The sequence below is a fragment of the Fundulus heteroclitus genome, chromosome 2 (assembly GCF_011125445.2).
Source record: "Fundulus heteroclitus isolate FHET01 chromosome 2, MU-UCD_Fhet_4.1, whole genome shotgun sequence".
Lineage (NCBI taxonomy): Eukaryota > Metazoa > Chordata > Actinopteri > Cyprinodontiformes > Fundulidae > Fundulus > Fundulus heteroclitus.
Window position 1 is genome coordinate 21710332 of NC_046362.1, and position 11093 is coordinate 21721424.

Sequence of the window (11093 nt, forward strand, 5' to 3'; positions counted from 1 at the left end):
TACAAACTTTATTTAAAACAGTTCAAGATCACAACCGTAATCATTGAAGCGTGGCTGTAACTGTGCAACAGGAACCTGAAGAAATTCACAATAGAAATAGAAACAAAGTGAGGTATTTTCATTTAGGAGCAGAGTCTCAGGTGTCCAGCCTGCGTTTTTTCATCTGCTGTCCTTGTCGGTATGGACTCAAGGCCTCGCCTGAAAATTAGAAGTTAAAGTTAATCTAAAAAAAAAAAAAAAAACATTCTGCAAGAGGCTAGGGCTGGGCGATAAATCGATTAATTCGAATTTACAATTCTTTAAGATTTCATTTTTGGAAAATCTGGATTTTATTTTGCTAATACACTCATTGGGTTTCCATGAAGAGAACAGCATGTGATGCTGAATATATGTTTAGGCAAATGTATTGTCAAATAATGTAATAATATACTAATACAGGGTTCCTACAGCATAAGGCAAGTTAAATTCAAGACTTTTTAATGCCACTTGAAATAAAAAGACCAACTTCACGATAAACAAGAAAAACCTGGTTGCGACAACTTCACCCAAATGTTTATTTTAACATAAACCATTACTTTCTGGCCCAGTAGTCATGTTTAAAATTTAGAAAAACATTCCATATAGGAAGAAAGCTAAAAAAACACACAAATTACAGATATATTTTTAACAACTACTGAAGTGAATTCACAAACTTTGTTTTGTTCTCTACTAAAATAAACTATAAATCAGTTTTAAAAACCACAACATAACCAGTGCCAACTCTTTTTCGCAGCTATGGTCCGGCCGCAACAGTTTTTATTGGTTCTGCTATCGGGACGGAACCAATACTGGTTACATTGAGCCATTCGGTAAATTTAAAAAAAATAAAATCTATTTATGACCTGGTAACAATTTTAAGACCTAAGAAAGACTGATTTAAGACATTTTAATGCTAATTAAGGCCTTAGTTTTATATTACAGAATTCAATGCCTTTTAAGACTTTTTAAAGATCCGCGGGAACCCTGTAATACGAGGTACTTCATTTACTTATTTACTTTTTTGTGCAGTGAAGCCTGTTCTTAGCTCAATGTGTAATACCACTAGCAGCAAATGTTTTGTTATATTTTCATTGTTTATAATGGCACGGCTGCCATCTTGTTTTACAAGCATGTATCACAGCTTGTTTTTAGTTGCACTTTGAATTCAGGTCAACTCCCTGACGAAATGCTCGACATAAAAGCAAGTTTTTAAAAAATTTCTTTAACTTCTTTTTATGAAACAAGAAGGAGGAAAAAAATCGATTAATCGGATTTGGTATGATAAAATCTGAGATTTATTTTTTAATCCATATCGCCCAGCCCTACAAGAGGCTCAGCCCCTTTGAGAAAGCTTACCTGGCCTCTCCTGGACGTGTCTGTGGTGAAGGTGCGCTCTGCTGTCCGACGCTCTCTGAGGAGTTTTGCTGCGCGTCTGCATCTGATGGCTCCCCGGCGTTCTGGGCCTGGTCCCTCGGGGAGACGCCGCGCCAGCGGGGGCATCCAGCTCATCGATCCCATCCAAGGTGAAATCCCAGAGTTCAGAATCTTCTGCAGACAAAAAAAAAAAAAAAAAAAAAAAAAGCAATTTCACAGAGTTTTCTGGGTTATCAAACATTAACTTTGTCTAAACCCTTCAACTTCTAGCCCTTATTTAAATAAATTATTAAGGTGTTCCCTTCGATAACCGTCCTCTGAACAGATCCACACCATCTAGACCTCCTGGCCAATCCCAGGAAAAGATCTAAACTTCCTCTAACCGGTTCCTGATCAATCTTGTAATAATTTACCCAGTAATGACCAGTGAGGAAGGTTTCAGTCAGGCTGAAGTCGTGTAAAGCTCCCTGAGATGACATCTGCTGTATAAATGAGCTTAATGGACGTACCTGTTAAACGTGTGATCCTGTCGCTCGGCTTGTTTCCAGATGATGCGCCGTCCTCACCTGGGGAGCAGAGAGCCAGCAGGAAAACCAGAACTTTGAGACCAAATCTTCACAGCCTCATGAATAATTTCAGAGTTTCTGAATTCAGTCGTAACTAAACGGCAGCTTCGGGGAAGACATTTCTTAACAGAACATCCTTTACAACCTCACAGTATTTTAAGGGTTTTTTTTGTTATTATTGTGGGAAACGATCAAGCTCCTGTGTGTGTGTGTGTGTGTGTGGGAGGGGGGGGGGGGTCTCAATATGCTCCAATACTTCTTACTTTACAATGTCAGAGATCTACTTATTTTAGTATAGCAAATTTATGCCTTTAAAAAGAGAAAGGAAAAAAAAAAAAGGGGAAAAAGATTTTATTCCTCAAACATTTTTGACTTTTCGACGTCGGGACATTACTTTTTTTTTTCTCTCTGATATATGAAATTAATCTCAAATGTTTTTTTAGTGGAAATTTACTTATCAGTGGCCAATAAATTATTTTCTTTAATCTGCAATGACCGTAAATACTAATTTTTATTAAGGATAAAGTCAAACGAGAATAATGTTACACAATCATCTCAAAGTTTTAATTCAATTCAATTCAATCTTATTTATATAGCTCCAATTCATGAAACATGTAATTTCAAGGCACTTTACAAAGTCAAAATCAATCATATTATACAGACTGGTCAAAAAATTCCTATATTAGGGAACCAGTTGATTGCTTCAAAGTCCCGACAAGCAGCATTCACTCCTGGGGAAGCGTAGAGCTGCAGGGAGAGTCGTCTGCATTGTCTATGGCTTTGCAGCAATCCCTCATACTGAGCAAGCATGAAGCGACAGTGGAAAGAAAAACTCCCCATTAACGGGAAGGAAAACCTCCAGCAGAACCAGAACCAGTATGAACGGTAATCTGCCTCGACCGACTGGGGGTTAGAGAAGAGAGAACAGAGAGTTTTATCAGGTTATCTTTTCAAAGGCCGATGTAGTCATGGCTACGTTTTCTTCTTCGCTGCTAGTGTTGCTCGTTTGTCCTTTAATATGGACGTGATTTACCTCTAAAGTGCAGTTTCTGCTAATTAAGCCTAACGTGTTCAGCCATTTCTCTGCTATAATACCGGTAAAGCTCTGATTGTATTAAGTCGTTTACTAAATCGTGTGACATCACTAAACCTGCCTCCCGTGGATGTTCGTCCAATGGCGACCTCCGCCTCCTCAGGCTTGGCCTGGCCCAGTTCCTGCTGCAGCTTCTTGGCCTCCATCTCCATCCTGAACTTCTGCTGCAGCTGCTGCTGCCGGAGCTTCCTCAGATGCTTGGGGTCGGTGTTTGGAGCAGACACGGGAACGTCCGCGGAGTCTGCGGTCGATCTTAAGCGAGGAGAAGGTCGGTGGTGAGTGGGGGCGTGTTGGATAGAGCAGCGATGAGAGGACGTGCGCTGCGCAGTGTGCTTACGTGGCGCGGAGGTTTTCACTCTTTGTGTTGGGTGTTGGGCCAGCTGCACTGGAAGGGTGAACCTCTGCGTGGCTGTGGTTGAAGACGTGGGGTCCCAGTGGATTCCTGACGGGTCCTGCTGCTCTCAGGTGATTCTGATCTGCGACCAGACTGCAGAACCGGGCCTTCTCTATTAACGGCTGGCCCTCGGACCGCTTGGTCTGCGCCGGGTCCAGATCAGGACGAGGCTGTGGTGGTGGGGGGGAGAGGAGAAGATTTAGTGGCTTTAACTTCAACAGTTTTAACGACGCTCGCCTCTTTAGTGTCTCTCACCTGTTTGGGAATCTTGTTAATCGCTAGGAGGTATTCTTTGTCCAGGATGCAGTTTCCAAGAGCGTTGCCGAAACACCTCCACATGGTGAATAAAAACGTTAATTTCTCTACAACCAATCCAAGCAAGTTTTAAGAAAACAAGTTTGTTTTTTTCCCCCCTTTACTTCAGAGCTCTCTTCATGCCATCTGTCACAGCTTCCTTTCTGGCCTTTTCCAGAGCCAGAGCTTTAGACCTCATTCCCTCGCTGACTCCGTAGCCCACATCTTCATGAAACGCGCCGTCCTGGAGGAAAACAAGTGTCCATTTCACAGATTCACGTTAATGCTGAAGCTTAGTAGACATTTATTCAGAGTGTTGCAAGAGTATTTATACCTCTTGAACTTTTTTTTTTTTCACATTTTGTCCAGTTTTGACCAGTTTCGGTTTAATCTGCGGCCTTAATGACTTTAATGACTGCCCATTACTAAGGGGTGGACCTGTTTCGGTTGAATTTGCATGTTGTCTAAGCCATTACAAGGCCTTTGTTTGGGCAGTAGTATAAAGCTTGGTACTCTACATTACTCCAGACTTTTTGAATCGAGAAAGCTTCCTGGAGAGGAAGCGAAACGTCTTCAACTACAGAAAACAAGTCCAGTTGCTTTGTTGTTTTTTAACTTTTATTGGAATTCACATTTTGTCACATTTACCACAAACTGCAATATTTTTTTCTCTGGATTTTATGCGAGACGTCAAAACGAAGCATTGGATAATTGTGAAGTGGAAGGAAAAAGGATGCTTTTGGAGTTTTGAAACATCTTTACTGATAAAAATCTGCAAAGTCTTTAGCCATATGGCTACACCAGCTGAGCGCATCCAGACAAATTCTCCATTCTTTAAAAAAATGCTCCGGCTCAGTCTTACTTGACGGAAAGCGTCTGTCGCCTTCAAGTCAGAGATGCGCCACCAGATTTAGGTCTGGACTTTGATCAGGCCGCTCTAAAACATGAATATGCTTTGATGTTAAACAATGTGTTTTTGCTCGGGCTGTATGTTTAGGGTTTGTTGTTCAGATTTCCTCAACAGGGATTCTAACAAAAATGACTTCTTTTATTTATTCTTTGTTTCAGCAGAGGCGTTCTTCTTGACACTCTTCCATTGGGGCCACATCTGTGCATGACTAATACATCTGCAAAAAGAGAACCAAAAATAAGTTCAACATTTTCTTGAAATGAATGTATTTGCCCTTGCTTTGAGCTGGTATATAAGATTATCTGCCAATCGAACGAGTGTTTTTACCCCTAAAATAAGATAATTAGATAGACTGCACTTGAAATAAGATGGTAGAGATGAGTTGTTCCTATTTTATGTGCAAAAATATTATTCCATTGGCAAATAATCTTATTGACTTGCTCAAATCAAGGAAAAATACTCCAATTTCAAGAAAATTTTTATTAGTTTTAGTTCTATTATTGTGCCAAAATGGACCTCTTGGATGCTCCTCTGATAAATGTTGCTTACATAAACCCAGCTATAAACATCAGGATTAATACTGAGATTCATTTATACACAGGACTGTTTTTCTTGATTTCTGACACGGAGTACGCACGCTGGAGTTTGTTTTTAGGGTATCGGAGGACCTGAAAACAATTGCACACCATGCCTTTTCAGGTTTTATTCTGTAAAAAAGTTTAAAAACCTAGCGTTCCTTTTCTTGCTGCCTTAAATTCTTTGCCTTGTCTGTCCACCGCGTTATATCTCAATAAAATATATTGAAATTTGTGGTTCTAATGTAACACATTGGGGAAATATTTCAAATGGTTATCAAATCATTAATAAAATATTTTGTGAACCAAAATAAAAGCGTGATTGTCCCACCTTCAGCTGCACTTTGACAAACGCACTGACGCCAACATAAAACTTCCCATTGATGAGGTCTACAAAGTCTGAAAAAAAAAAAAAAAAAATGTCAGTAATTTTGAAGAGACATACATTTGTAAACTAACGTCTCTTTTGCACGTTATGCTGACTAGACGAGTGCTTCCTACCAACGTTCTGCTGGGAGATGGAGTGAGACCATCCATTGTATCCAAACATCTCGTTGGCCAGGCTGATGACGCGGTGTCCTTCAATGTAACAAACCTGCACCAAAACACAAGAAAGGTTCATTTAAGTCCAGATGAAGAGTTTCCAGAGGTCACATTACAGCTCAAACCTCTAAACGGTGTACCGAGAGTGCAAACACATGGTTTGGTCTTTAAAATGCTTGTCCCAGCTTTGGAGAAAAGGGGAAGCCTTGCCTTTTGTCCTCCTCCAGCCAGTCTGGTGCTGATGTACTCGGGTCCCAGCCGCTGCTGTAGAGCGTTTTGCACGGCCTGGTACTCCTCTGCCGTGTAGGTGCGCTGTCCAGAGGCAGAGAGCAGATAATTCAGGGGTAAGGAGAATATCTATGCAATCATATAGTTATGAGACATAGTGCCAGAAAGGCAAATAATCCACTGACAGCATGTTATGGTTTAGGTATTTGACAGCACAAGGTATTAAATTTGATTCAGCCCTAGATTTGTTTTTTTTAGTCTGCTAAATCTCCAAAAGCTTAATATTATTACAGCACCAATTTTCGGCCAGTTTTAAACACATTTTGGCAAGTTAAGTGTAAAATGTTGCCTAGTTTGGTATTATCTGTTATCAAACTAATTAAAACAAGACAGAGCTGGAATTTGCTTTCGGTTCAGCAGTGTGGTAAAACAACGTAACAGGGCAACACATTGCTCCATGTTTTTCAGAAACCCCTGTTTTAATTTCATCTAGATGATGAAATATTAAACAGTCTGTAAACATTTTATTTTTATTTTTGTTTTAACATTGATTTTCATTTTTATCCAGACTGGTTTGGTTATTTAGGGGTTTCAAGACTGGTAATTTCCAAACTGCTTACCTTTTTCCAGACTAAACTCTCTAAGAAAAATGTTATGCTATAGTTTCTTTTAAATTATTTATAATCTAATAATAACTGTGTAGTATTTCCCACTTTCTCATAAGTTCTTTCTCCTCTGATTTAAAGATTAACCTTAAATTTAGCTTTTCTTATTCACGTTATTTATTCTAGTGTTTAAGTCTGGTGTCTTCTGTCTACCAATGTTTTTGCCACCGTCATGCCCGCATTTCCCCAATGTGAGACAATAAAGGTATTTCTATTCTATTCTAATATTCTGGAGATGATTTAAATATGAAACATGAACCTTGAAACTGTTTGAACAGAAAGTAGTTAGTCAGGTTTTATCAGTTAGCTCCAGTTAGCTGCCGTTTGTGGAGCCTATCTTTTTTTAAAGCTCCGTTTTAAAACCTATAGCTCCTGGAATTAGCAAATAAAGACTGGATTATCCTACACTAAATGGAAATGATTTGAAGAACAGTTTCTGGTCTTTTTTTTTTTTTTTTTTTTTTTACAAGTTTTAGGGCATCTCCCTTTTAACCCAACCCAGTTTTAGCCAAGTTAGATAGATTTTTCAAAACACATTTAAAAACAACAGCAGTTGACCAAAGTGCTGTACGACTCATAGAATATCATAAGACAATAGAAGATCCAGCATGTTTTAAACCCACGGGAACGTTTCAACATGAATTTAAAAGCCAAAAGATGTAGCAGGTCTACTGTTCAACCTGGAGATGTTTTAGTAAAGGTGCTAGAAGGCAAAAATAGTCCAAAAGATTCCCACACACTTTATCTTATAGTGCGTTCCATTCTCGACCTCTGGAGTTGGAAAATTTAACTGGAACAGCCCCTAATGTCAGTATTACGAGGCAGAAACTCATTCAAGGTGGCTGCTACTCACAACATTGAGTCTGCAGCGGTTCTCTATTATTGATGTAATATTTAGTCAGTCGTACAGGTGCTACCTTTCAGTGTTCACCAGAAGGGATGTTTCAGCTATGTTTATTTGCACAAAATACCACCAAGAGCAGCGTTATTGTCATTGCTATTGTTTTAAACAACAGTGGGAGCGTCCATGTTTTTTTCCCACTGTCTGACAAGAGGGAAAACTGGAACACAAAAAAAATCTGTTCCGGCCTCCGAGGCAAAATGAACGCACAGTTATGGCAGAACTGGTCTGTTTTTAACCCGTCTGCTCTTTCTGACCAAAAGCTCCCATTAAAAGTGAAATCTTGCACAGATGAAGCCAAAAGATGAAAAACAAACTTAAACACAGTCATTCCAAATTACTATTACTGAAGCATAAAAATAAGTTGTGAAGGGGTAAAATCAAAGACAAGGTGCTTCATCTAAAAATGTACATAGATTTTTGAAAAATGACTCCATGTACAGTGGTGCAGTACCACTGTTGCCTTGCACCAAGAAAGCTTCTCCAGTGATTATTAATTTAAATACCACTGGTTGAAATAGTTATTTTTTTATTTATTTTTTATATATTTAAACTTTTACAGCCTAAATAAAAAAATTTTAACACAGAACTTCATTCATGGCAAACAGTTGTTGGGTCTAGCAGCTTTGTTTTGTTTTAACAACACAAGTTTAACTTAAGAATTACTTATCTTAATAAATATCAGAAACCATTATGATGGTGCTCCTCTTACCTGTCCAAAGCTGGACGACGCATGGACAGTCTTCTCCTCCGCGGCCATGGCTGCAGTCCTGCAACGATTAAGTTGTTAACTAAATAAATAATTCTGCATACATGTGATAAGTAAAATCAAACAAGACATGAACTAATGAGTGCACCAACAATGATAAAAAAAAATCTGTCAATAGTATATTACACAAATAATCAAACATAAAATTAATGGATTGAGTTTTGAACTCACTGTATGTTAAAATCATCAGAATTTATTCAGTTATGTCATGGTTCATTTGGTGCGGTCCATAATTAAATATGTCAGAAAGATCCGAACAACTTTTACGCTAACTTCTTCACAGACCAATTATTTACTTTTATGTACTTTTGGGTCACTGTATTATATTTACATTTATGTAAATAAATACTATGAATGATTTTGTTAATAAAACAAATATCCACTCGTGAAGTGTGTATTCATTCTTTTTATTTGCTATTAATTTGACTTGAATACCTTTATATAAAAGCAACTCTTTATTTGCGTAAGTTTGTTGTTGTTGTATTGTGGCGCTTTTGGACCTCCATAAGTTATGTCCAACAACAGGATACACAGCCTAGTAACGCTTGGTAACGCAAAACAGCTTATTAAAACAGTTAAATCGTTTATACAATAAAACGAATTGGGTGAGAGTTTAATAAATACTGAATACTCTTAGGAGAAGCTAGCAAACAAGTCGCTGTCATCCCTGCGCCTTGCTTCTAACCGGCTCCGAATCCCGTCATGAACAACTACAAAACACGTAGGTGTGAACTCACCCGTTTAAACTCATCTAAAGCTACGTCACTATTTTTTTTAATGTAAAAAAAAAATAAACTACACTTAAACAAAACACGACAATATATCACAAATGCTGGGTTTACGGTCTACAGAAGCCACATTTTTGAACTTCCCGCTCGCATTTCCGGGGGAGGAGCTTCGTTGTGGTGCCTTCACGGCCGTCGGAAAGGAAACTGTCAACGATCCGAAAGGCTACGCAGAAATGCTGGAACTGAATACAAACTAGTCATAATTGAATAGCTAGAAAGACATCTTTCTCAATGATCATATTTTATCGCTTCTGTGAATTAAAACAACACAAATACACTGAGACTGAAGCCCAAGGAGACTTGGTGCAAAACATTTCGAGGTAAACTTGAAGTTCTTGGGTTGTAGACCATTCACTTGGTTTCATACAGAGTGTTTGTGAATGCAACGAGTTTATTGAACCACACAAAAAAACAGACAAATTCAAATGAAAATTATGGCCAACGATTTTTAAAGAATTATATCTTTAAATAACGTGACCAATTTGAAGTCAAACACAAAATATAAAGCATTATAGACAATGTTAAAACCTTTAATAAATAAAAAGTAATACAACTATGTGACGCTGTATGAAACATGCTAAAAAATGAATATTTCAATGTGATTGTGTCTTAAAAAAACTGGATAATGTTATTGTAACAACATGCAAGGTCTTCATAAAGTTATGTAAAAGAACAACGTCCTGAAGACCAAGGAACACAGCAGTTTAAAGGAGGAGGGGTTTAAAGCAGGATTAGGTCATAAAACAATCAGGTGTAAATATGACTGTCAATTTACCACAAACCATGAAGGTTAAACAACAAATAAATATACAAAGGTGCCCCCCAGAGACTAAAAAAAACACCCAGCCTACATGCAACACTTTGAGTGGCAGAAAGCTAACACCACAAATCACCCTAAACAGGGCCTACCCATGCAAAAGTATAGTGGTGGGATGTTTTTCTTCAGCAAGGATGGGGACGCTGGTCAGTTAGTGGAGATGCTTTAACTTTATATATTTTCATTGTATTAATTATTTTATTTTATGTAAAAGTGGACAGCGATAAATACATCCTGTGAGAAAACCTGTTAAAGAAGATGGCCTCAAGAAGCGGGACAACCCAAACATGTAGTAGAGCTTCACGGAAAGGTTTAAATCAAAGCATAGTGCTATTTTAGAATGGCCAGGCCAAAGTTCTGTCCTGAATTCAGTAAAAATCAGTGTAGAGCACTTCACAAATGTTCTTCACGGATGCTGTCTAGCCAACCTGACTGAGCTGCAGAACATTGGGCCAACTTTTCTGTCTCTAGATGTGCATAGCTGGTACAGAGATAAAAGAAAAAAACAACAAACAAGCAGTTTTATGTGGAGTAAAGGGGTCCACACAAACCCTATTTACTCAGGGGGTCCTCCTGAGCAAATACAAATTCAATGTGCAATGTGTTTTTTACTTTAAAAATGTTAAAAGTCACATGAAATAATTTCCACTTTCCAATAAAATACATTGAAATTGTGCTTGCAGTGTGTAAAAAAAAAAGGTGCACACATTCAAGGTGTATGAATACTTTCGCAAGTAACTTTCATGACTCTCCTTTTATGATTTGGTGCCTGTCTGCATTCGTCCATGTGAAAGCCACAACTTTTCAACCACAGAGGTTAAAACTCTGCTTACTGTGCAAACACATAGTTAATCTTTGAAAAAAAAAAAGGAGGGGGGGGGGGTGCATTGGTAAATGATTAAGACCTTCTGCTTGCTCATCAGCATTAATTTGGGGCCAGTGCAGAAATCCTGACTAAATAGCTTTAAAGAACAACGTGGTCCATGGCGTTACATGTATTGCACCATAATGCACACCTGCCTGTTGTGCTACTACTACTGCAGCTGCTCTTTTTCCCTTTTTGCTTATCTCGGCTTTTATCTGCCCCGTAATGCAAACAAAACAACTCTCATGTTGTGTGTGTCTATCGAAACTCTGCGGTTTCCCTCGCTTGCATAC

General features: G+C 38.4%; 1 protein-coding gene across 3 annotated transcripts; it reads right to left on the minus strand.

The window, feature by feature from the left end:
* Positions 1-120: 120 nt before the first annotated feature.
* rad52 (RAD52 homolog, DNA repair protein) lies at positions 121-9226 on the minus strand. Of its 3 annotated transcripts, none has more exons than XM_036150802.1 (12): positions 9180-9226; positions 8274-8331; positions 5978-6079; positions 5726-5819; positions 5556-5623; positions 3865-3983; positions 3701-3776; positions 3389-3615; positions 3113-3303; positions 1902-1958; positions 1375-1563; positions 121-198 (listed from the first exon to the last, which is right to left on the minus strand). In XM_036150802.1, exons 1-12 carry the CDS (start codon positions 9209-9211, stop codon positions 137-139), a joined length of 1275 nt encoding a protein of 424 aa, XP_036006695.1. In that variant the 5' UTR covers positions 9212-9226; the 3' UTR covers positions 121-136. The 3 variants fall into 3 exon arrangements, with proteins under 3 accessions (XP_036006695.1, XP_036006689.1, XP_012735299.2); XM_036150796.1 differs by having other exon boundaries at positions 1375-1566; XM_012879845.3 differs by lacking the exon at positions 9180-9226 and adding an exon at positions 9068-9177 and having other exon boundaries at positions 1375-1566.
* Between the last annotated feature and the right edge of the window lie 1867 nt (positions 9227-11093).

Coding starts and splice junctions, on each gene's coding strand:
- rad52 (XM_036150796.1), bottom strand. CDS start 9,211: ATGCGAGCGGGAAGTTCAAAAATGTGGCTTCT. Junction 3,777..3,864: donor GGCATGAAGAGAGCTCTGAA/GTAAAGGGGGGA, acceptor CACCATGTGGAG/GTGTTTCGGCAACGCTCTTG. Junction 1,567..1,901: donor CAGGATCACACGTTTAACAG/GTACGTCCATTA, acceptor TTTTGTCTGCAG/AAGATTCTGAACTCTGGGAT.